Here is a 26,845-nt window from a genome sequence, read left to right as displayed (position 1 = left end):
CCCAGCACAATTTGGAATTAGCTCAGTTTAACTTTAGGAAAGGCCCATGGATGCAAGTCTGCTCACCTCATAGAGGTAAAGGTAAAGGGACCCCTGACCATTAGGTCCAGTTGCGGATGACTCGGATTGCGGCGCTCATCTCGCTTTACTGGCCAAGGGAGCTGGCGTACAGCTTCTGGGTCATGTGGCCAGCATGACTAAGCTGCTTCTGGTGAACCAGAGCAGTGCACAGAAATGCCGTTTACCTTCCCACCAGAGCAGTACCTATTTATCTACTTCCACTTTGACATGCTTTCGAACTGCAAGGTTGGCAGGAGGCTCACCCCATACTAAGCTCATTAATAAAAATCCTACAAGGACATGGCCATTTTGAAAACACGTGTGGTCTCCACCACTATGCTGTTGCAGCAAATCAGCACAGAAAACGTATTTGGAATTGCATGTGGGTGCTGCTTACTTCAGCAACAATACTAGGATAATTCAGGACATTATCCAAAGCAAGCCACAGGCAAACGTAAAAAGTAGTGTGATTGTACTAGGCTAAAGTTACAGCTCGCTTTAAAATGGCTGTCCTTGAAGGGCAAAACTCTCTAAAAAATTCATGATGATATATGGACCCATCTTTTGAATGCTAGAGGAAAAGCAAATGGTATGAATATGCTAAATCTTGAGAACTTAGTGTAGAGAAAGAAGCCTGGGAAAAGTACATTCTATATTGCTGTTTTTATGCATGGTCTTCCATCCATTTCTGTAAGAAGGACTGAAGAAAATGATTGATGCTCAGTGTAATTATCTGCTTTGCACGTGAGTAATTAATATAAATCCATATTATGACTTTCAGGGGAAGGTAATGTCTCAACTTTCAAGTATCTGGAGCAATTGTTAAGCCTTAAACAATGGCAAAAATGTACTACAAAAGAGCTATGGAGATGTTAAGAACTTCAAAGTTCTGCCAAGCCGTGCGTTTCCAGGCTAGGTATTCAGATGTATAGCTGAAGATGCAAGAGAATCTAGTTACATAGTGAACATCCAACAATTTAAACTGTTAAGAAAATTTCATGGTTTTATTGTATAATGTAGCACTGAAACATCTGAACAAAAAAAAAAAATCAGTATCTCAGCTGGATTCAGGCTGCCGTTCTTTCCTTTTGCTTCTTTGGGCTATTAGAGAAACTTGCCAGTACAGAAACACAACCTTTTGCATTATGGATGCTTCCCGAGGCATGCTGGTAAAAACACACATTTCCCTTGTCAACTGCAGCTAAGTCTAACTTCCAAACATCATGCACAAGGAACTCTTCTAGTGACACAACATAAACTCTTCAGAAGGGCATGTCGCAGGTCTTGCTTGCTTGCCGTGGTGTTGCAGGTTTGTGTATGATATTTGGAATGTTCCATGAATGTGATTAATATCTGTAAGGAGGAGAGGAGAAAAGAAAAGTACAGGTGCCTCGGGGATGCTGTCTCAACCAAAGTTGTGCAATGCTAGCCTGAACATGTCATTGGTGCAAACCCAAGCATCATTGATGTTCTTTAATAGAAATATCTGGTGGAATCCCATAATAGGATCTTCATCGGCCTGTGAAGACAAAATAAAAATAAAATTTAGAAATTCTCTACTACAGCAAATGTCTAACAAGGCAAATTCCTGCAGCTGGTGCCAAATGCTGTCATGCATACTTCACCTGTCTGCACCAACATTCAGCTTTCAGATTTATCATGTCATCCCTGTGCTAATGAATTACGGTAGGCAAGATTCTGACATGCATTTTTGAGTCTTAATGATGCAAAATTACAATGGCATGGACAATGCTCAAAGAGCAGTAGAAACATGGAAATGATTCATTACCATTGTAGCAATTACTGCTGCACTACAGATAATGTTTATGCTTATGGAAGTTGAGAATTATAAGCTTCTTGAGAATCAATACAGCCCCTTAACAACAATTTGAGGAGGTAGTAGTGTGTTTGAGAGTTCAAGGTTAAGTCCAGCTAAAGCCAACAAAATAGGCATAAGGTTTAGAATGTACAAAAAGGTAGGGCAAAAAAAATGGGATGGTGAATGGTGCTCAAAAATTTGAAAAATGCCATGTCCTTATAACAATCACTAATATATTTAGCATAAGAATGAATCCCTTCAAATAGGAGGAATAAAGTCATTACAGTGACATTCAGTGGGGAAAGGCTGGTAATTATTGACTTGTTCACATCTTCTAGAATATATACAAGTACATATGTTGCCTTTCAGCTCCATATAATTTTCTGCAGAATTCCAAGGAGCAGTTAACTGTGACCTAGTTTGCTCACAAAGTTTAAAATAAACTATGGTTTAATGCATGGGTGTAGCCAGGATTTATTTTAAGGGGAGGCAGGCATTACTGAGGGTGGGGGCAGAACTGAGTTATCTGTGTTGCAATTGGGCAGTTAAGTATTTTTCATTTATTTACTTGTTGCGCACCTGCTCCCCCTGGCTATGCCCATGGTTTAATGCAGACTACCTGTGTGCACCAGCACACTGCTCTTAAATGCCTACTCTGCTTCTTCCCTGTTCCTGCTGTTGCCAGGGATGAAACAAACCAGAGTCTAACTTAGCTTTACATGTGAACCAGTATTAATGGTTTGATTCTCTTCAAACAAACCAGGAGTTCTGGTCTGCACATAGTAGTAAGCGAACCTCTGGTTTATTTCCTGTTGGTGTGGCAACAGCAGGAGAGGAGCAAAGCTGGCATTTTAGAGAAGTGCGCACCATTTTTGCTAGCCCATAGTAGTTTTTAAACTATAGCTTAACACCATCTATGAATCGGGCCTACATGTCAAATATTTTGAATAACTAGGAGAGAACTATGACCTGTGCTTTGACTGTCACCTTATCCAAAAGATGGTTGTACTCAGCAGATTGGCTCCGAATCTAAAAATGCACTCTGCACTCAGAAAGAAATATAACCAGATCTAGATTCTAAAATGAACTTTAATGCATACCTGTCCATGCCATTCACACACACAATCTCCACTGAAGCTGAAACAAGTAGGCATAAGTGGCTTCAGAGTGCCACAGAAGAGACATATATATAAATGCTTCCTAAAAAGAAAGTACTTCTGCATATCCCCGACATTTGTGTCTCTCTCTGCTTATTAGCAACCAAATCAGGTAAATGTAGAGTCCACACAGACCCGTGCTGTACATACCAAGAGCCATTCTTACTGCTGCAGTTTAAAAACACCTGCCAAATCCTTCTTAAAACCCCACTTTTTCTGTGAGGCCTTTGTCTTAATCCTCATCCCTAACTGAAACAAAACCTAAAACAAATACATTTGCTTCTTTGCCATTTCCCTTTCCCATCTCCTCCAACACTGTCGTTACTTAAACAGTAAGCGTCCTGAAGCCCAGACCCAACTGTGCTTATGAGCTGCACATTTGTGGTGCTTTAAAGTGTAACCTGACCTTGGCTTAAGGGCATTTTATTATTATCCAAGAGGAATCTTGCACAGATATACCTACAGGCTCTAGCTCAGACAGCTTCAAACACAACAAGGTGAGTGTTCATTGTGTGCCACACAGATGTCCTAGATTTCTAAGCAATGCTAGATCTAGGATGTTAGGCAAGCAACTGACTGGCATAAAAAGTTATGCTAAATTAATTCCACAGCAGCTGTTTCCAACTCCATTTGCTCATTTCAAAAGCCACAACCCTGAGATGAGCAGGATTCTCATTCTTCAACCCTGCTTTAAGAACACACAAGCAATGTCCATGCTGTTCAGACTGCAAGTTCAACTAGGTTCCAGGAGCAAGCAGTGTGCTTCTTACTCAGTGAGGACTGTGAAGATCAGAGGTAGAAGGCGGCCAGAGGCTAAACATTGTGGAGTGCTAGCCTGAAGACTTCATTGGTGCACACCCATGCACCTTGTAAGCTTTTCAACAAAAAGGTCTGATGGAAACCTAGAATTTGGTCATCATCTGCCTGAGCAGAACAGGAGAGAAACCATTACTAAAATGATAGGCTCTGTAGATACAGAATGCCAGTCTCCTTGCAGGATTCCATTATGAGTGTATTTACTGCACTTGGAAAGAATGTTCCAGGCATGCAACAGGTACCTCTACTGCTGCCAATTACTCAGGAGCAGTACAATAAGGACAAGAACAAGCTTAGAAATTAGTAAGATAATTTCAGTCCACATTAAAGGGACTACTGTACATTAACTTTTTTCCTGGAGGTTTTTGTAATGGGTGATTCATATAATTTCATTCGCAACAATAAATCTTCCAATAGCTTACAATAAGCCACATGCAAACCATGAACTAAAAGCCTGCAAACTAAAGTTGCTTATCTGTGAAGCTTTGAACATATGAAGCTGCCTTATACAGTCAAACTATTTTTCCACCCAGCCTTGCACTGTCAATTCCAATTTGCAGCAGCTCTGAGGTCTTTCCCATCCCTTCTACATGCAATCATTTGAATAGCAGGTGTCATCGGCTGAACCTAGAACCTTCTGCATACAAAATACTTGCTTTACCATGGAGTTTGGGCCCTTTCAATTTTATTACTAGCATGAAGATGCCAAGTAAACTCTGAAAGGTTAGCATAAAACTTACTAGAAAACAGGTGTTTGTCTACAAAGCTACGCTAAGTAATCTTTATGTTTAGATAGAGATTAACTTTCTCCTTCCCAGAATCTATCTTCCTAAATGCCTTCATCTGCCAAGTGATGCAACAAGTATCACTGCTAATGAATACTAGTGATATCACACTGTCTACTCTTTTGGACAGGGCAACATGCAGAAGATATAGGAAGCACCACTGATCTGCACTTTCCCATTTTGCCTAAAAGTGCCTGGGAAGATGCACATGATTCATTTCTGGCACTTTCCCCTTGCATTCTGAAACAACATTCAGAAAAAAGTATATAAGCTTTATCTTCTATTGATTAAAAAAATCACCCCATCCGTACATTAATCCTTCTACATAGCCTCTGTATATAACAAAAAGATGTGCATTGTTTTAGATTACTGCTTCACATGTTGGCTTGAAAACCTGTAAATGGGCTCTCGTTCTTGGATGGGCTAGCCTAGATACTGACACTCACGTCAGCCATACTTCTCAGTCATCGCACAAACATCAGTTTGAAGTGGATCCCTTCTGCATAGGACTCTCTCCACAAGGACACAAACTCTACATGTGTTGAACTTGTTTCAGACTGATGCTAACTGTGTAACAGCATCTGGGTCAGTGGTGTCCAAACTTTTTCCAAAGAGGGCCAGATTTGATGAAGTGAACGGCCGACCGAAGTTGCTTATCTTTTTTTACAATTGAAGTTGTTGAGGTTTTTTTAGGATTTTACCCCAGGAAATAAACTGCCACAGGGGCCGAATTAAACTGACCAGCGGGCTGGATTAGGCCCCTGAAACAGACTTTGGACATGCCTGATCTAGGAGGTGGAGCTAGATTGTTTCTCCATGTAAACCTCTGTGTGTTTATACTGAAGGCACAAAGAGGACTTCCCTCCAAGCATGAAGCTGCTAAAGGTGCTACCAGTAGTGATGGGCACATGGAGAGTAATGTGCACCCCCTTGTTTTTTCATACCACTTTTGCAGCCTTCTCTTCAACTCTTGCAGTAAAGTTAAACTAGTAGCAACTGCCAAAGGGGTAGCTCCAAAGGGCTGTTGCAGCAAAGTCTTGTAGCAGCATCTTAAGAGACAAACTAATTTATTATGGCATAAGACAGTAGTCTTCAACCTTTCAGGACTCAGGACTCACCTTTAACTCCAAGCATGTATTGGGGGACCCATTTCTTAATCTTTTACCATATAACTGCATGTGGTAGTACTGCTGTTGCAACCTACCTTGGACCGGGCTATGGTCCAGTAATGGGTCCTGACCCACCAGCTGAAGAATAGTGGTGTGAGCTGTCATGAGCTACAGCCCATGAAAGCTTATGCCACAATATATTAGCCTTTGAGCCTTTTGTTGTTTTTACATTCCTAGCAGGTATTATGAAGTAAAAGTATTTTGAAGCTGGGTTACATGTGGGGCAAAGTGTGTCCATATGCACCTAACACAGGCCCAGAGACAGAAAAGTTCTTTGTGTCTCCTTCCGATGGGCTGTGTCAAAGGGTCAACACCTTTGCTGTGTGACGCAGTGCTTACCAAAGTCCTTGTGACCAACATTCCAAGTTCAGTGTAGCCAGACAGTTTTCTTTAAAGTTGTCCAACTGAAATAAGTTTTCAGAAAATAGCCTCACAACTCTGCCTGCTCACAGGTGTATTTCGGTTTCCAAGACAGCACAAGATAACAAGCTTCTTTAACCACAGCTCCACCTAGAGATTTTTGTTTAAGCTCCTCTGTCAGAGAGGGAACAATGCTGTATGTTGGTTAAGGCCCTGGCTCTTCTTTTCATTAGTTGTAACAAACTTGGTGACTCATTTGGTTCCTCCCCTCCAACTAGTAGCATGAAGGCATTTATACCCACATCAGTCAAAACAAGACATAGGAGTATTTTAATGTTTTCGAAGACAATGCAACATACAGTGGTACCTTGGTTCTCGAACGGCTTAGTTGCTGAACAAATCAGCTCCCAAACACTGCAAACCCAGAAGTAAGTGTTCTGGTTTGCGAATGTTTTTCAGAAGCCGAACGTCCGACGTGGCTTCCGCTTGAGTGCGGGAAGCTTCTGCAGCCAATTGGAAGCCGCGCCTTGATTTTCAAACGGTTTCAGTAGTCAAACGGAATCCTGGAACGGATTAAGTTTGAGAACCAAGGTAGCACTGTATTAAGAGGGGAAAGACGAGGACCCCTCTGAGAAAGAGCCCTGGTCATTCAGCTTCCATGACCCAAGCAAAAGTAGGTCTGTTCACTTGCAGTGCTAGAACAACCTGCCCTAATGGACTAGACCTGTTTCAGATGTAACTGTCAAACTGTGGTTTGGCAGTGATGAACAGGTTTTGGGCTCAAACACACCTACTCCCCCTCTCCTCTTTGTGCTCTAATTCTCTCCCTCCTTGGTTTGAGCAAACCATAGAGTGGGGGTGAGGGAGGCAGAGAACATGTGAGCCCAAAACTCACTTGCAGTGGCTAAACCCTGAACCGGTTCTGAAATTGGACTCCAACTATTCCTTTCACAGGACCAAAAGTTGAAAAAAGCACTTACCTTAAGCTGCCCAACTACCATACTGAGTATACAGCTGTCAGGCGTGGGCTGATGGTCTTGCGCTGTGATACTGTGCTGTATTTTCTGAAAGGGAAGGCTCTGCAAACAGAAAAAGAAAAAATGTAAAGTTTTGCTTAAAATTTTTATGGTTAAGCTCATCTGTGAAGCAAACTGCGGCACCAAGCCAAGTTCTTAGGTGTTGAATTAATTCTGAAAATGCAAGCACCCTGACACGTATTCATTCAATCACTGACCAGTTTTTTGTTTAAAACAGCATGTGAAAGGTCAAGCCAGGTTCCCACATTTTTGGTCATCATGGTAAGCATGTTGCTGCTTTCTTGTAAGCAATTCCTCCCAACCTTGGAGCTGCGAGGCAGTAATTGTACTAGCAGTTTCATGGTGATCCCCACCTCCTCCCTCCCCTGCTCCAAGGGAAGCTGATGTATGTTTAAGCTGCTGCTGCTGCACCTAGGCTGCACAGCCAACAAGCCACCCTCCCACCTTATTTCCTGCTCTAAACTTGGAGCTGGGGAGGGGAGCAAGGAAGGATTCCAGACCTTGTATAGAGTGTCGTGTGAAATCAACAACATAGGAAAGTGGTCATATTTTTTGGTCTATCAAGGTTAGGCAAAAATTGTGGACCTCTGAATTCAGCCCTCTTAAGGAAGAACTCACCATGTACTTCTATGAACATTGCTTCAGTGTCACATTTACTACATAAAACCCAACCCTAAATATGCTTCCTTGGAAGAGAACTTCTTTTTGTGTACTCCAATGGGTGTTTCTTTTTAGCTCCACTTTTGTTCTCATTCTGGACAGAAAGAGAACCTGTAGCCTCCAGATGTTATACACTCTAAGTCTCATTGTTCATTATCATGCTGGCTGAGACCAACAGGTGTTCAACAACATGTAGATGGTTGCCAGAGACCACCATTGCCTCTTACTTAGGAGAAGCTTTATCCTGAGACAATTAGCAGTGGATGTATGTTATAATCCCAGAAACTGTTGCAAGGCTGTATCTGCTCTCAGTATACAATACAGTGGTACCTCGGGTTAAGGACTTAATTCGTTCCGGAGGTCCATTCTTAACCTAAAACTGTTCTTAACCTGAGGTACCACTTTAGCTAATGGGGCCTTCCGCTGCTGCCACACCGGCCCCGCATGATTTCTGTTCTCATCCTGAAGCAAAGTTCTTAACCCGAGATACTATTTCTGGGTTAGCGGAGTCTGTGACCTGAAGCGTATGTAACCCGAGGTACCACTGTACATACATGTGTGCAAAATAAAGGACACTGTATAATCACTTATTGTTGTTCATACTTAAAAACTTTAAACCATCTTTACAAACATCTGGAGGGCTACAGGTTCACCATCACTGCTTTATATAGACTGCAGCCACCATGAAAGAGGATGCAACTGTGCTGTCTGGAACACATGCAAATAAGGTTTGGTACAGCTGGGTGGCTAACAGACTGAGCCACCAATCAGGATGTCCTGGGCCTTCATCTGCTTGGAATTCAAGAGATAGGCTTAGGCTAGACACACCTCCTCAGACTTCATCTGCAGTCTGGAGATAATAAAACTGAACCACTTTACTGAGTTAGCACTAGAACAAAATAATGCATGTGAAGCACTTTGAACATTCAAGTACAGTACACTATATAAATCTAAGGGTGTTTTTTTCATCCTCACTATCACGGAATCCAATAGGACTTACTTCCTAAGTTAACTGTGCTTTAGATTTCTGAAACTGAAATCAGTACAATTTTAGACAGGCAGATTAGTAAAGCAAAAGGGTGCAGCCCGAACCTGCTTCCTATAAATAATACAACAGAATTAACACCAGAACTTGGCCTGCACAAAAGCGCAAATCTTTCAAAAAGAATTCTGAGCTGAACAGAAATGTCCGGCTATGAAGAGCACAGGAACTTACTGAGAGTTTTTCAACAATAGCTGCTTTGCCCTGAAATTGTTGTCCTTCCCATGTAAGGCATGAGGCATCTATCTGAAATTATTAAAAGAGAAGGAGAGAGAGGGAGGCGGTAAAAATCTGCTTGCAAAAGTAAGATTTTATTTTGCATAAAGAAAACAGCAACAGTTATTAAACTCTTCTCAGCTACACACAGAAATGGAGAGGATTAGGTTTGCACCTTTTTCAGAAGGGCTAAGCACAGGCTCAGCTGAATCAGAGGTTGGCTCCATGCCAAAGACATCCAACAATTTTTGAGTCCTAGTAGTGCACCACAGCAGGCAACATCCTCCACCCTAATCACAGACTCCTTACTTTTGACCCATACAATAAGGCTATATTTCATAAGTATAGGGCAGTGTTTTTCAACCTTTTTTGGGCAAAGGCACACTTGTTTCATGAAAAAAATCACGAGGCACACCACCATTAGAAAATGTTAAAAAAATTAACTCTGTGCCTATATTGACTATATATAAAGTAATTCTCTTGAATAGGAATCAAATAAACAAATTTTTCCCACGGCACACCAGGCAACATCTCGCGGCACACTAGTGTGCCACGGAACAGTGGTTGAAAAACACTGGTATAGGGTATGTATTTGTTCTACACAGCAACTATAGACCCATGGGCCGTATTTTGCCTTCTAGAAGCTACTTATTGCTTGAGAGCTGTCAGTCTAGGACAGGGGCAGGCAACCTAAGGCCTATGGGCTGGATGCGGCCCAATCACCTTCTCAATCCAGCCCACAGGCGGTCCAGGAATCAGCATGTTTTTACATGAGTAGAATGTGTCCTTTTATTTAAAATGCATATCTGGGTTATTTGTGGGGCCTGCCTGGTGTTTTTACATGAGTAGAATGTGTGCTTTTATTTAAAATGCATTTCTGGGTTATTTGTGGGGCATAGGAATTCGTTCATTCCCCCCCCCACAATAGTCCGGCCCCCCACATGGTCTGAGGGATGGTGACTGGCCCACGGCTGAAAAAGATTGCTGACCCCTGATCTAGGAGATCTACAATTTGCCAAAAAGTACAATTGCCAGGCCTCCGCACCTGTCAAGACCTTGCGGCTGGGGTATTTCATTTGGGGAAGGCCAATTTGGGGGGGGGGCGAGTGCAGGCCATTGGACTCTACTGTCTCAGTGCCTTCAAACTGCTTAATCCAACACTCTCTGTCTCGGCTTGGAACAGGAAAAACTAGCAAGGTATACATTTGTGCTGAAGAATCTTCACCCACATCTCCAGCTTCTAAGTTGGGAGGAAGCTTGGTTGCTCATCATGCTTACCACTGGACAGTGCCACACTTAAAGCTTGCCATTTAGAAAATGGGCTTTTGTTATTTTGCTAGGAAGCCAATGGGTGGAGTGGAGGAAGGCTGTGGTCTCCCATCTTTGCTCCACTCTTCCAGCCAACTACCTCTTGGTCAAAGATCTACAATATAGTCTAACCTCTCCCTGTGTTTGGACCCTCAGCTTTCTAGCTCCCATTTACTTCAATTTATACAGCAAATCTTATAAATCTAACACTCTTTGGTAACTTATACACTATATAGAACTAGGAATGACCAGTCAAGTCAACCACCATTTTTAAAATTGTCATTCCAATAGCTTTCATGGATTTCCCTTGTGAAGCATACACCATTAAGAACAAAAAACAAACAAAAAAGGCAGCTGTTGAGGCCCTTCATTCCCATGGCTTAAAGTTTTAACAATACAAAATGATGCAAGCTGTCATTCAACACCCACATAAAAAAGAAATGCCAATTGTTCAGAGTAGCTGCAATTCACTATTTCATCCAGGAGCATTTTCCAATTGGATCTGCAATCTCTACCGCCTGCCATTCTTCACCAGAACCTTTGGAAGTGAAAATTGACCCGCCAATATAAAACCAGATCACCTGCTACGAGTAGAAGTGATGTGGCCTGGGCACAGAAGTTATAAGTAGCATTTCATTCTCACATAAGTAGTCCGGTATGCTTAGCAATCACCATGTTTCAATATGGTTAGAAGTCAAAGAAGAATAATTGTCAGACAAAGGAAGAATTTCCTACTTTGTTCCCTGGCTTTCTTTGCTTTTAGCTACTCAAACCTTAAGAATTCTGAAAATCCATTTCAATTTATTCCATGAACAGTGCTAGAGTATGGGCAGCATCTAGTAATAGCAAATATGAATGCTTGAGGTAAAACACATGCTTTCCTGCCAACAAAGTTTAGAGTCCTATGTGCATGTGCATCACTTTTGCATTCTGATGCACTCAGGCAGTCCCTAAATGCACTTAGTTCTCTTGAAACACTCAGGCAATGCCAACCTAAAGGTCAGGTGCAGCCTCTAAGCTATATACCATGTATTGAAGTGTATTTTGAACCCTCCCCAAGTTTGCTGACAGGAACTCGGAGAGAAGACAAAAACTGCATGTGCAAAAGTTAAATAAACACTGTGCTGCTGATCACTTTAGTCTAAGCATTACTAAGGCTTCATTTCTTTGTTTCATATTAACAATTCATCCTGTATTACTGATCTGCCTAGGAGATCCTAGTTTATTTAGAAAGGCAATTGAACATCTAGAGTGGAAATGTCACCATATATTAGAACTCTGGTTTCTCTTTGGAAAAGTGATATGGAAGGAGTGGTTGACACAGTCACTCCCAAGGGCCTCTCCAGCACTGCAGAGCATGGTTAGACCCTGGTTTTCTTGGGAGTTGTGGGTGAAGAAGGCAGCGCAAACAGACAGAGCACAAATGGTTTAAGTCTCCTAGCAAGTGTGACTTTGTGCTGGTGAGTGTATAATCATGCGTACCACATGGCAATGAAGAATGTTTACTTCACTGCCACAATTGCATCCTCTAGTAGACATCCAGCAGAGCTTCTCAGGGTGGCGAATGGGTTAGCAAAATCTACCCATGTTGGAAATATATGAACCTTCTGAGGCCTGCTGTGACACATTTTTAGAGCACTTTTAAGGTAAAGTCACTCGCATTCATTCTGAATTAAACAATAATGTTTATACCAGGCATCTCCAAACTCAGCCCTCCAGATGTTTCGGGACTACAATTTCCACCATCCCTGACCACTGGTCCTGTTAGCTAGGGATGATGGGAGTTGTAGTCCCAAAACATCTGGAGGGCAAAGTTTGAGGAAGCCTGGTTTATACCGTATCAGAGGGAATGTCTGGAGCACCATTTTGTCAAATTGGGGGGGGGCATTTAATTCAGTTGCTGCATGCTAAGAATTTGAACAAGATGCCTGAAGCTCTCCAGCCAACCAAATCTGCTCTTGATCCCTGCACTTCATGCCTATAAATGCTAGGCAGCACCTGGCACGCAGAGGAAAAAACAAACTCCATCGGTCCATTCCTCCCTCGGTTTGAGGGCCAGAGCGTGATAGCATCTTCACCCAGCAGTATATTGCAGGAGCAGTGGGAGTTTCACTTGTGATATACCACCAGGTGAAGGCGCCATTGTGCTCTGCCCTCAAACCAGTCCTGGGTGATGAAGACAACATGCTCTAGATGGAATTACATTCTCCCTGAAGAAGCAAGCTTGAAGCTTGGGCTATTCAAAGATCCAGTGTTGTCTCAGGATGCTGTAGTGCTGTGTTTGCCTATTTCTAGCTCTGGCTGATTCACCAGCTACAACCATTCCTGTGCTGGGATAGCCTTGCCACAGTGACTCATGCTTTGGTAACCTCACATTCTTGACTACTATATAACTTGCTTTACTGTAGCTACTGTAAAATGAGGCCACTAGAATGCTGAGTGGTGCATCAAATCAAAGTCATAGAACATATTGACCAATTGATGGGGTGGGTACTTTTCAACTGACTAGAATATCTAAGCAAGTAATTGACTGAATAAGACTGCCTATTTATAACTGTGTATGTCAGAAGTGGGAAACATTTGGCTCACCAGATGTTGCTGAACTACAGTGTCCATCAGCTCCAGCAAGCATGGCCAATGGCCAGGAATGGTGGGAGTTGTAGTTTAGGCACATCTGGAGAGCCAAAGGTTTCCCACACCTGATGTGTATCATTTGGCAAGTGAACATGCCCTTGCCTTAATTCTCTCCCTGATAACAAAAGATTGCAACCTACTTCACAGGGCTGTTGGGAAGCCAAAATGTAAAGCAGTCTGCATACTGCAAGTGCACTATAAATTGTTTTTAAAAAATTGTACAAATGATACAACTATAATTACAACCTCATTTCTGGAGTTCAGATTAACTGCCGGGTATCTCTGTGCAAGAGTTTGTAATGGACAAGCACATAAACGGGGAGGGGGTGTTGTAATAATTGAGCAATAGTTTAAAATAATCAAGAAAAATCTGTTCCAATAGCTACTTACGTATATTGCTCCTAACTGAGTCCTGTCTGTATCAAATAACTGGTAGTAATGCTGTACAAAGCTGGAACCAATCTGCTCCCAAATAGGCTTGTCTCCCATTCTGAATCCTCAGTTGGAGCCAGCAACTGAAAAAGAAAAAGCAGTGAAAACTGACAGCCCAGGGCCATGAAAGACTGTAACAATACAAGTACAATAGGCTGATCTTTTAACAGAATCGTCAAAATTTTTCACTTAGCCATGATTTTCCTCTCCAAGGATTTGAGCATCACACTACAGAGAACTTTCTCTAGTTTACATTGCTGTAGTGCAGCAGCCTGACTGCAGCATATTTAGGCACCACCAGCATTAAGGCACTCCTTGGTTCATACCATGACACAGAGGAAAAGAAAACTATGGCCCTTAAAAGCATGTAGATGTCTGCTCTGTAGCAGTACCCTCCTCCTTTGAGCATTTTTGGCCGACATACAACAACCAAAATCAGAACTCAGAATCCAGAAATGTATCATACAAACTAGTGACATCCAATTGTTTAGTTGTATTAATACAGATGTGCAATTCTCCACGCATTTGAAACAAGCAGCAAACATTCTCAGCTCAAATAGTAGAGCATGATACTCTAAATCTCAGTATCATGGGTTTGAGCCCCACACTGGGCAAAAGGATTTGTGCACTGCAGGGAGTTGGACTAGATGACCCCTGTGGTTCCTTCCAACTCTACAATCATACAGTTCGATGATTCTATGACCAAGTCTCAACACATTGGTGGCCTTCATGCTCACATATGTCACCGAAGCACCTTCAAGTACTCATCCTGATTGCCAAAATTGCGCTGTGTTGTAGAAGTACAGTAGTGTGCTCAAAGCTTTCTCTGTCTTCTGTCCTTAAAAGGCTCATATACAGGAGTCACTCTTTTTCCTTTTTTTTGCAGGCCTTTACAGCCAAGCAAAATCAATTTGTGCCACAACCCTGACCTCCAAGGAAGGACAGGTCCTTCTCTGACATCATGTTGAGCTCAGGGTCAGATGAAACCACGGTGGTAGAGCCTCTGCCCTTCTCCACCTCAGCAATCAGCTAGGGCTCATCCCTGCTGCACTGAGTCATATATACAGTGGTACCTCGGGTTAAGAACTTAATTCGTTCTGGAGCTCCGTTCTTAACCTGAAACTGTTCTTAACCTGAAGCACCACTTTAGCTAATGGGGCCTCCCACTGCCGTTGCACCGCCAGAGCACAATTTCTGTTCTTATCCTGAAGCAAAGTTCTTAACCTGAAGCGTTATTTATGGGTTAGCGGAGTATGTAACCTGAAGTGTCTGTAACCTGAAGCGTATGTAACCTGAGGTACGACTGTATACACAAACAGCAGTAATATGTCTCACTACTTTCTGAGTACCTGGAGAAGTAAGAAAACTCTCCCTCATGCTGCACTGAATTCAGGCACATTCAAAAAGCAACAGAACTTATTTGGGAGCATCCAAAGCTTCCTACCACCAGGTCAAATTATCTAGCCCAAAATTGTCTTCTTGGACTTTCCCTGAACTCTAATATTCAGAAGGGAAGGAAGTCTTCCTGGTGCTGTGCTCATACCAAAAGCAAGCTGGAAAGTGTATTGGGGGTAGAGACTATAGCTCTTGAAGGCAGTGTAGAAAAAGAGAGTATTTCTGTGCACACTCAGCTGCCATAGATACTTGTTATATTTTCCCTGCCTATCACAGTTCCCCCTGTATTTTCTTTAACGCTAGATATCATAAAGGAAGGAAGCCCAATAACAGCTGCATTACTGAAATATAGTATAGTGCTCTGGAAATCTGCCCAGCCTAATAGCAAGAAAAAAAGGTGACAGCGAACTTGTATGTCCCAATTTTCTATGATAAAGCAGAGCCAAAACACAGAAGATCATAGGAGTCCACTCACTATCTATTTGCAAGACTGTTCCAACTCTACAATTCTGTATCACCAGTTTGGGCATCACTTTCCTTCTATTGACTTAGATCAACAACTTTCTACAATGTAAACTTCTAGGCAAAACTTTAAGAGTGAGGGGGAACTATGCATTCTTCTGAATGGCAGCAAACAGAAACACACCTATTTATCGTGTAAGCAGATCACTAAAGTTGCAAGGTAGATGAATGGAAGATCAAGGTAGATAACTCTCCAAAGAGGATATTATGGTTTGGCTGATTGGCATGGGTAGCCTCAAGCATTTCCTACAAGACCACCACAGCCATTTTACAGTGCTTGGTAAGAGAAAAGGATAAAGGACCAATTATTCTAGGAGGACATGCACAAAACATTTAGAAAGGTTTAATGTTGATAAATGTTTGAGGCATAAAAGGAGCAAAGTAGAAAGCTAGAGAGACTGATGAGAGAAAGCTCAGGGCAAACAGTTAATCTGTCCAATGTTTTCTGAGAGCAAGTACACACAGCTTGACTTGCACATTCATTTTAATCTGGGATTAATGTGACCATGGAAACATGGTCAGTCAGTTCTGAGAAGGTGTTCGGAGTTTCTGAATAGACATCTATTCTTTAAAATCCTACACAGATCCAAATTGAGAGCTAGCATGAGATTTGTAGGCTTTTGGGCAACCAATTGACCAAGCTTTCTCCCACCCTGGCATAGATACCGGTAAATATCAACATCATCTAAAAATTCAGCAGTGAAGGGAAACCAAGACCCAATGGTAAAGGTAGCACACAGGGTGGGAGTGGGGAACCCACGGGAACCAAAAAAGTATCTGAGCAGGCTGAAAATAGTATCCCAACTTGTAACTAAAAAAATAATTCCTCTAGGCCAGGGATGGTGAATCTGTGGTACTTCAGAATGTTGTTGGACTGCAGTTCCCATCATCCTTTACCGTTGGCCATGTTGGTCAATAACATATGGAAAACCACAGGCTTCCCAGCCCTGCTCTAGACAATGCTTTGACAAGCTGCAGCCCATAATAGAAGCAGTTTGCTTGTCTCTTGCAAAGTGATTGTGCTCCCTTCTTGAATGAAGAGCTCTCCATATTTATTTTGATTAATCCATGTACCAAACACAATATTCAAGTGTTCTCAACTGCCTCACCTCTGTCAGTCTCTCTTGTCCTCTGTACAGTTGCCAGATAGTTCTAAGATGTTTTAGCTGATTTCTGGTAGCCTGTTACTGGATGCTGTATTACGTTTCTGGCTTAGATTATTGACGTACTTTGTTACTAACTTAATGTGGTTTGCCCAAAGCCCTTTGGATTTAAAAAAAAACAAAAAGCAAAAAAGAAGAAACTTTAATGGTATAAATCTACTATTACTTCTCTTTTTATTTTTGGTTCTTAAATAGCAGTTAAAGGTCAGTTTGCAGAGTGGGCCAACAACTTTAAACACTTTTCCCTAGGAGCAATGCAGATTGTTATTACTACAATAACTTGATCCCTACAAGGAGGTGGACCCAACATGTCAGGCACTGAAAACATAGTGGAGTCTGATGCTCAGATCTCAAACATAACAGAATTCTTGTTTTTAATTAATAATAATAATAATAATAAAAATAATAATAATAATTTATAATAATAATTTATTATTTATACCCCGCCCATCTGGCTGGGTTTCCCCAGCCACTCTGGGCGGCTTCCAACAGAATGTTAAAATACAATAATCTATTAAACATTAAAAGCTTCCCTAAACAAGGCTGCTTTCAGATGTCTCCTAAAAGTCTGGTAGTTGGTTTTCTCTTTGACATCTGTGGGAGGGTGTTCCACAGGGCAGGTGCCACTACTGAGAAGGCCCTCTGCCTGGTTCCCTGTAACTTGGCTTCTTGCAGCGAGGGAACCGTCAGAAGGCCCTCGGCACTGGACCTCAGTGTCTGGGCAGAATGATGGGGTAGGGATGCTCATTCAGGTATACTGGACCAAGGCCGTTTAGGGCTTTAAAGGTCAGCACCAACACTTTGAATTGTGCTCGGAAACGTACTGGGAGCCAATATAGGTCTTTGAATACCCGTGTTATGTGGTCTCGGCAGCCGCTCCCAGTCACCAGTCTAGCTGCTGTAGGTTCCGGGTCACCTTCAAAGGTAGCCCCACATAGAGCACATTGCAGTAATCCAAGCGAGAGATAACTAGAGCATGCACCACTCTGGTGAGACAGTCCGTGGGCAGGTAGGGTCTCAGACTGTGTACCAGATGGAGCTGGTAGACAGCTGCCCTGGACACAGAATTAACCTGTGCCTCCATGAACAGCTGTGAGTCCAAAATGACTCCCAGGGTGCGCACCTGGTCCTTCAGGGGCACAGTTACCCCATTCAGGACCAGGGAGTTCTCCACACCTGCCCGCCTCCTGTCCCCCAAGAACAGTACTTCTGTCTTGTCATGATTCAACCTCAATCTGTTAGCTGCCATCCATCCTCCAACCGCCTCCAGACACTCACACAGGACCTTCACCACCTTCACTGGTTCTGATTTAAAAGAGAGGTAGAGCTGGGTATCATCTGCAACACCCAGCCCAAACCCCCTGATGATCTCTCCCAGCGGCTGCATATAGATGTTGAAAAGCATGGGGGAGAGGACAGAACCCTGAGGCACCCCACAAGTGAGAGCCCAGGGGTCTGAACACTCATCCCCCCACCACCACTTTCTGAACACGGCCCAGGAGGAAGGAGCGGAACCACTGTATAACAGTGCCCCCAGCTCCCAACCCCTCTAGACGGTCCAGAAGGATGTTATGGTTGATGGTGTCAAAAGCTGCTGAGAGATCCAGCAGAACTAGGAAACAGCTCTCACCTTTGTCCCTAGCCCGCCGGAGATCATCAACCAGTGCGACCAAGGCAGTTTCAGTCCCATGATGAGGCCTGAATCCCGACTGGAAGGGATCCAAATGGTCCACTTCTTCCAGGCGTGCCTGGAATTGTTCAGCAACCACTCGCTCAATCACCTTGCCCAAGAATGGAAGATTTGAGACTGGGCGATAGTTAGCCATATTGGCTGCATTTAAAGATAGTTTTTTAAGAAGCGGTTTAATAACCGCCTCCTTCAGCGGGGCTGGGAAGGCTCCCTCACAGAGAGAAGCATTCACCACCCCACGAAGCCCATCACCCAGCCCTTCCCAGCTAGCTTTTATAAGCCAGGATGGGCAAGGATCAAGGAGACAGGTGGTTGGTTTCACTCGTCCAAGCAGCCTGTCCACATCCTCGGAGGTAACAGATTGGAACTGATCCCATGCAACTGGACTAGACAGGACTCTAGCACTCTCCCACCCCAGCCCTGCTCCCACGGTGGAATCTACCTCTTCCCGAATCTGAGTGATTTTATCTGCAGAAAACTTTGCAAAAGCATTGCAGGAGATCATGTGGCCTGTACTGGGCCCTGATGGAGCAGGTGGTTCCACTAAATTGCGAACCACCTGAAAAAGTCTCCTGCTGCTGTTTTCTGCAGATGCAATAGAGGCGGTGAAGAAAGTCTTCTTCGCCGCCACTACCGCCACTTGGTAGGCTCGACATTGAGCTCTAACCCGTGTCCGGTCAGATTCAGAATGTGTTATCTGACCGGACACGGGTTAGAGCTCAATGTCGAGCCTACCAAGTGGCGGTAGTGACGGCGAAGAAGACTTTCTTGACCGCCTCTATTGCATCTGCAGAAAACAGATGCAATTTATATCTGAATTGTAAAAAAGATTTGCTCTTTTTTTTTTTTACACAAATACAACATACAAAATCACATTGGTCACTTGCACGATAATGAAGTGTTACTCTAATATCTAGTGCTTTTTCTTATTATGCAAACGCCCTAGGCCAGCGATGGGGTACCTGTAGCCCTTCAAATGTTGCTGGATTACAAATCTCATCATTCTTGACTACAGTGGTACCTCGGGTTAAGAACTTAATTCGTTCTGGAGGTCCATTCTTAACCTGAAACTGTTCTTAACCTGAAGCACCACTTTAGCTAATGGGGCTCCTGCTGCCGCCCCCACCCAATTTCTGTTCTCATCCTGAAGCAAAGTTCTTAACCCGAGGTACTATTTCTGGGTTAGCGGAGTCTGTAACCTGAAGCGTCTGTAACCTGAAGCATCTGTAACCTGAAGTACCACTGCACTGGGTATGCTGCCAGGGTCTGTTGAGAACTGGGAATACAACAACATATGGAGGGCCAGGGGGTTCCCCCATCCCTGCCCTTCAGCTCTCTATGCCTTTGTGGACCAGATAAGTGCCTCTTCTCTTACGGTATGATTTTCATTCCCATCTACATGTGCATTAGCATTTAAGGTTAATATATATTGCCTTGCACAAAAACACTGGCAGAAAACCTCTAGAGATTACACCTCATTACACCTTTTCTCATCATAAAATCACTTCACAATGTGGTTAAAATAAATTTCAGGATTAAATGAAAATGCAACTATGAGAAGCATGCATACCTAGGGTGGGGAATATTTGTGGCTTCATAGGCCAGACCCTTATCAATACTGATGGGGGGGGCTGCCAACCTGTCAAGCACCTGACATCACAATGATATCAGGTGCAAAGTGCTGCTAAAATAGGGGGTTCTTCTCCTTTGTATTAACAGCAGTTTGAACAGAATCCTGCTGAAGTAAGCAGAATTTAACCTAAGTTCATCAGTTGAAGAACAGGTGTGCACAACCAATGCAGGATTTAACCCCAGCCAACAAAAGATGTTACAAGTGATATCAGCAGATGAGGGGGCAGTGGTTTGGGGAAAACGGCCACACCGGCCAACTTGAATCCCCTGGTGGGTCAAGGTTGGCTTGTGGGCCTGATGTTTCCTACCCTTTCTTTACAGCACCAGTAGGTTCTAGACTGCTTTTGAAACTACTATATATGCTTTTGGAGAAAAGGTGGGATGCAAATATAATAATAAATAAAATAAGCAGTAACATGTTTGACACTAATACCCTTCTCAACCTTGCAAATACCGCTAAGTCCACAAACATTAGCTCACAACATGTTTTACTACCTCTTCTGTTTGTTATTTCTGGGCATGGTAGTACGTGCATTGACTACATATTGTTTGGGTCACAGTAATGTGCTATATATGAGGCTGCCTTTGAAGAGCTTTTCAAAACTTCAGTTGGTTCAGAATGCTGTATCTGGACTCAAGCAGGGCCTCTTATAGGGACCATGCAATACCACAATTACAATAACTTCACTCACTTCCAATTCATTTACAGGAACAATGCAAAAAGCCTGGGATAAAACTTGAAGGACTGCTATCTCCAGTACGAAATGACACAAATCTTGAGATCTTCCAAAGACACCCTTCTCAGTGACTAGTACCTAAGCTTTCTCATTTTCTTCCCCAAGGAGACCCACCTAGACCCTCTCTATGACATCATTCCGCTGTCAGGTAAATATATATATAACTAAAACAGGCATTTAGTTTTTGGATTAGCTATATTTTTAAAATAATTACCTTAACATGTTCAAGTATAATTACTGTTTGCTGTTTTATCACTGACTAATTTTATCTGGTCTTATTTTTATTTTATTGTTAGGTTGTGGTTTTCCCCCAAACTACTGTATTTTTATTATTATAAGCCGCCTTGAGTGCTACATGTAGAAAGGCGGGATTTACGCTGAAAGAAATAAAGAAATAAAAGGAAAAAGAATCAACCTTTATAATGCTTCTGTGCCTGGTTGCCTGGAGGAGATTCATATTCGCCACAGGCGAGTGGCTGTTCTTTCTAAAGAGCAATAGTCCACCCAGTAGAAAACCTCAATCTCTTTCATTCCTAATGGCAGGCAAAAAGAACCACTGTTTTAATGCTGTATTAAATTGAGTTAATACTGTATTGTTGATACGATAACAATAATATAACTTTCAAGGATAAGCACAGGCTAGGGAGAAATTCAGTTTTGTAGATGTATCCATTACTGACTTGAAGCTGTTCTGCTGACATTTTGTTGACTGGAGCGTATGTTCAAGAAAAAAAAATCTACTCTTCATTTTATTTCCTACCAATAGTACATGACATAAGCATCATCTTAAGCACTTGGATTCATCATTGTGACATCCTATAGAATCTACAAATGCTTACATTCAAATCTGTATTCATCACAGTCCTATCTACAGATAACTGCATTGTTCCTATGCACTCTCCTCCACCAATTACGGTACTCACAATACTATACCCAGTTCCACATTGCACAAGACTAAGGAGGAATGCCTCACTCACTGTGTTTTATCAGTTTCTTGGTTTCATTTGTACGAACAGAAATCATGAAGTAAAATTTGTAAGTTCATTTTTCAATTTTAAGAGAGCAGTACATTGCAACACTGAAGGAGGAACACTGCAGCATTCATAGCTATCACAGTGGTACCTCGGGTTAAGAACTTAATTCGTTCTGGGGGTCTGTTCTTAACCTGAAACTGTTCTTAACCTGAGGTGCCACTTTAGCTAATGGGGCCGCCCGCTGCCACCGCCACCCAATTTCTGTTCTCATCCTGAAGCAATGTTCTTAACCCAAGGTACTATTTCTGGGTTAGCGGAGTCTGTAACCTGAAGCGTCTGTAACCCGAGGTACCACTGTACTTTATATTTAAAAATCCTGCAAGGTCAATGAAATGGCAGAGGCACCAATATGGGTTGGAGGTAATAGTTTCTTCATATAAAAAATCTTTTATTTTGATTACCGGTAAACACCTAGATGTACAATCCTGCACCTTCAATAATACAACAATTAAAAACATTGCTGCCACATCATTAATCTATTATGGATCAGCCAGCTATGTGCAGTTCATAGATTTTATTTCTTTTTAAAAATGTGTTTGTGATTTCTGTCTCTCCAAGATTATAACTACTCAATAAAATTCCAATAAATTAAAACTTTTCTTGGGGGAAATCCACCCTCCTTTTTGAACTCTGAAGAGGTAGGCTAAGATGAACCCCTCTGGAAGGCAGTTCCAAAATGTAGGGGCCATGACTAAGAAGGCCATTTCCCTGTATCTATTCTTGGATAAATGGAATACGGAGGAGACCCTGGCAATTGTAATGGTCACTCTGGCTGCCAAACATACATGTTACATACCTATGCCTAGCATACTAGCTCTTGAAATGAACAGTGACTAATATGTTCTTAGACAATTGCCATTCATTCACTAGTCACCCTTTAAGGCACCTTTTCCAATAATGCCAGTTGCCTCATAAAATTGAGCAGCATATTACAACTGTATCAGGGATTAGGAATATTTTTCCTGTTGAGGGTTGCATTTCATTGGTGTAATATGATGCATGCTAGTGGTAGATGGGACCTGAGCCAAAAGTGGGCAGAACATGGTGAACTTGGTCACACAGTCAATCCAGGCACATCTCTACCTGTCTCACACTTGATGTCACATATGATAGAAGTGGGGCAAGTGAACACAGTTGGGAGAAAACAGTACAGTACAGTGGTGCCCCGCTAGACGAATTTTTGAATGGGCTTGCCTCGCAAGACAAATTTTTTTTTCGTCTAGCGAAAACCACGGTTTGCATTGCCACTTCGCTAGACGAAAAACCCGCTAGACGAAAATACTCGCAGAACGAATTATTTTTGTCTAGCGGGGCATCACTGTATTACAGAGCAAATTTGGCACACTGGCTGCAAGTTCTCCACCCCTGATTTATAGGAATACATTTTATTTCAATGCTTTACTGGTTATTCTAACACTGATGATCAGTTGACTGCTGCAGGTAAGTGGTATACACTTCAATAGACTAGTAAAGCTTCTCCAACATGATGTCATCAAAGACTGTTAAACACCAACGTGACGCCCTTCAGAAGCAGTTCCTATCTTTCCAAACTACTAGGCATGCTTGCTGTGACGCATGCAAGCTGGGAGTCCAATATGCTGGGCACTAGGTTGGAGAACGCTGACCTAAAATATCTCATATACAGTGGTGCCCCGCTAGACGAATGCCTCGCTAGACGAAAAACTCGCTAGACGAACGGCATTCGCTAGTGGAAGGCTGCCCCGCAAGACAAAAAAGTCAATGGGGCTGCCTCGCAAGACGAATATTTTTTTTTAAGCGAAAACTAGCGGTTTGCATTGGTGCTTCGCAAGACGAAAAAATCGCTCTACGAAGACACTCGCAGAATGAATTATTTTCGTCTAGCGAGGCACCACTGTATCTTCTGCACTTTTAAGAATTCTTACATATCTGCTTGCTACCCCCATTCAATAAAAAAATCAAGCACCTCAGTATCTTGGATCCTAGAAACCTGGTGGCAATTTCTAGGCACTCAATTTTTTGGGGGGGGGGGGTATTTGAGATTTATATCCCAGCTTTATTTCATCATGGAAGGCAACATACATGGCGGTCTCTTATCAAGAGTCTTACTAGACAAGACTGTTCTCTCATTAGCTCTCAAGGCCATGCCTTGGGACAACACTCTTCAAATCACTTAACTTTTCTCCTTTTCCAGCAGATAATAATTAATGTCAATCTACCATGGATTTCATTAACTTGGATACTTTTGTATCATACATAGTTTTTGTCACCTTATTCTTTTACAATTGATTAATTAATAATTAATTTGAAACAGAAAAATTCCTGCTATAAATACCCAGGTCAAAATAATATAATTTTCTTGTTCAGAAAATTATTCAAACCTGTGAGTTCTCAAATTTAATTTTGGATCATGAGATTTAAAAAAAAGCTTTCAAGGATTTCCTCAGGTCTGTCCAATGAATGGATCAGTCTTACTAGCATGCTGGGTTCAGGCTCACTTGGGAGTTCAAAAACAAATGACTACACTTTGTTATTTACCTGTAGTTTTCGATATATGCTTTCAATATATACAGGCAACTGGAGGTAGCCCTCAGAAACTGTCAGTGAACCAATTTAGTACATTCACTGAGAAGAAACTTCCACTCAGGTAGGTGAGACTAGGGCTGTAGCCTAAGTTTTAATGAACCACTTTGTTTCAAACAAATTTCGACGTGTTGGGCCTTAACGTTTTTGACAAACCCCTACTAAAACCTCTTGAATATCAGGCATTGGCCGATTGTAAGAAGGACGTGTTGGAGCAAACCCTGTCCGAATTGCAAATAGCAATTAACAAAAATAAATTTGGGGAGGGGGAGTTCTTTGCCCCAAACTTTCAAACAGTGCGCTCCTGGTGTATCCAAATAAGAATCAAGAAGCACGTAACGGAGAAAGCGCACACGTGGGAAAGGGCGGACACATTCACACATGCACACCCACATGGGTTTATCACCCTCCAAAATGCGTGGAGAGTCTTACACGATCCCATGCAATTAATCACTAGCAAATAGGAAGGGGAAGGAGAAGCAACAGAATTCAGTCTTAACTCAGGAACACACCCTTATCCTCGCCCTTCCCCAACTCATAAGGCCTCGAAGCGGCCGGAGAGAGAGGGAGGCAGGGAGGCGGGCGGGCAAACAGACAGACAGACAGACAGCGCCCAGGCCCAGCACGGGAGTTTGAGAGGCGGGAAATAAGTCCCGCTGCTTCTGAGTCTTTCACTTCAGGTTTCCACCTTAGGCGCCTCGCAGTACTCACCTCGCAAGCTCCCCCTCGGCTAATGGCGGCGGCGGCGGCAGCAGAGGCGGCGGCCCCGAGTGCGGCCCGAACCCACTCAGCGCTCCCTCTCTCCGCGCTTCGCCCGCCCTCCCCGCCTCTTCCGGCCACGCCCACTGACGCGCGCGCGCCAGCCGTGCTGGGAAAAAGAGTTCCACCCGCAGCCCTTCGACTCCGGGACGCCTCTGAATAAGGGGCAGCACTACAACTCCCAGCATACAACGCGCGGCAGGCTCTCCGGGCAAAGCATTGTGGGGGTTTGTTTTGTTTTAAAATGCTTTGCGCACGCAAAAGACGGAGGGCGACGCCCTTCTCAAGCACCAAATTAACTTTCTTTCTTTCTTACTTACTTGCTTGTTTGACTTATATACTGCCCTTCATCGTAAGATCTCAGGGCGGTTCACACGATAAACCTGCGGGATGCAGGCAGGATAGCTTTATTGAGAACGAATACGTTCTGTAACATACATTCTGCCACAAGCAGCATGAGGTTAATGGCAGATGCCATGCCCACAGGATGCCCCGCATCCATCTCTGGCAATCTCCCGTTACATAGGATCAGGGATGGGAACATCTCCGCCGAGCATACTGGACAGAAGCTGTCAGCCAGAGTAGACGCACACTATGTCATAGTAGTTCAGCAATGGCAGCTTAATATGTTCAGACAGGGTGAACAGTGCTTTATTTGCTCCACAAACGATGCCTGTATTTCATCTTTCACCTGGAGAACTAGAATAATTGTATAATAATTAAAAACTTTGCTTGTGTAAAATGGAGTAAAGGCATTTGTCGAAATTTATCTTGCCAACACATTTACAAGTATATTGTTAGAATTATGGAAGTGAACCACTTGAAGTAACAACAGTACAACCTTTGTTAACTTGGTGCCATCCAGTTGTTGGACTGCAGCTCCCATCAGTCCTAACTGGTATGCTGACTAAGACTGATGGGATATACAGTCCAGCAACATCTAGGGGGCACCAGGTTGGCATAGGCAGCATTAATGATCCCATGCTGTACAGACAATATTCTTCATGTTTATCTGTGGTGGAATCCACCACATAAGAAAATGTTTAGTAACACCACAACTTTAATTAAATCAAGGTAGCAGGGCTGGCCTTAGAAAAAGGTGGCTGACTTTGTTGCAGGGGTTAGCAGACATAGCTGGCAACAGTCCACAAATAATAAGTCTCCTAGAGCGAAATATACATCAGGAGGCTTAGTGTGGTCAGAATTGAGTATACACTTCCAGAGTTAATGCTAAATACATTACTTCTGGTAAATGAGCCACTAAAGCTGCTATAGGGGTGTAAAAAGTTGTGTCCCGGGCTTTTTCGTCTACCCATGTACTATTTGATTCCAAAGGGGCACATTGGCTGCCAGATGTGAAATTTATATAGCTGCAAAGGCTGAGGCTGCTGAAGAGGCCAGAGATCACATTGGCTGGGAGTCCTGGAAGACCTGCTCCACATGGCCTGGGAGAGTGAGACCCTGACTTGACTCCAGCTACAAAAGCTGAGGCTGCTAAACAGACTCTCTGGTTGGGGTAGTGTTTTGTGGGGGTTGCTGCTTTTGTGTTGTTGTTTTTGTATCTTTATTTTTGATTTTGTTGTGATTTATGTGGAAATTATTCAGTTTGGTTTTGTATTTTTAATGCTTAATTTATTGTTTATGACTACATTTGTTATGTTGTAGCTGTGTATTTGTTTCATGATGTATGCCGCCATGACCATGATTTGGACTGTGAAAATGGAATTATGTGTGTATTTACCCTTGTGCCTTCTGAGCCCTCTCACCATCAGCAGAGAGCAGCAGTAGTGTTGTGATCTTGCACCTGCACTCAGCCTACATCTCAGAGGTGTATAAAACAGAGTTGGGTCCAGGAA

The 26,845-nt window shown here is 42.8% G+C and overlaps 1 protein-coding gene across 4 annotated transcripts; it reads right to left on the bottom strand.

The window, feature by feature from the left end:
- Positions 1-1,036: 1,036 nt before the first annotated feature.
- Positions 1,037-25,067, bottom strand: NUTF2 (nuclear transport factor 2). Of its 4 annotated transcripts, XM_033158930.1 has the most exons (7): positions 24,942-25,062; positions 21,050-21,167; positions 16,522-16,675; positions 13,454-13,578; positions 9,080-9,151; positions 7,147-7,245; positions 1,037-1,579 (listed from the first exon to the last, which is right to left on the bottom strand). In XM_033158930.1, exons 4-7 carry the CDS (start codon positions 13,550-13,552, stop codon positions 1,466-1,468), a joined length of 384 nt encoding a protein of 127 aa, XP_033014821.1. In that variant the 5' UTR covers positions 13,553-13,578; positions 16,522-16,675; positions 21,050-21,167; positions 24,942-25,062; the 3' UTR covers positions 1,037-1,465. The 4 variants fall into 4 exon arrangements, with proteins under 4 accessions (XP_033014821.1, XP_033014820.1, XP_033014819.1 ...); XM_033158929.1 differs by lacking the exon at positions 16,522-16,675; XM_033158928.1 differs by lacking the exons at positions 16,522-16,675; positions 21,050-21,167 and having other exon boundaries at positions 24,942-25,065.
- Positions 25,068-26,845: the final 1,778 nt, after the last annotated feature.

The sequence above is a fragment of the Lacerta agilis genome, chromosome 8 (assembly GCF_009819535.1).
Source record: "Lacerta agilis isolate rLacAgi1 chromosome 8, rLacAgi1.pri, whole genome shotgun sequence".
In the NCBI taxonomy this organism is placed as follows: domain Eukaryota; kingdom Metazoa; phylum Chordata; class Lepidosauria; order Squamata; family Lacertidae; genus Lacerta; species Lacerta agilis.
The sequence above is the reverse complement of the archived record's forward strand: the minus strand, read 5'-3'. Positions and strand labels throughout refer to the sequence as shown.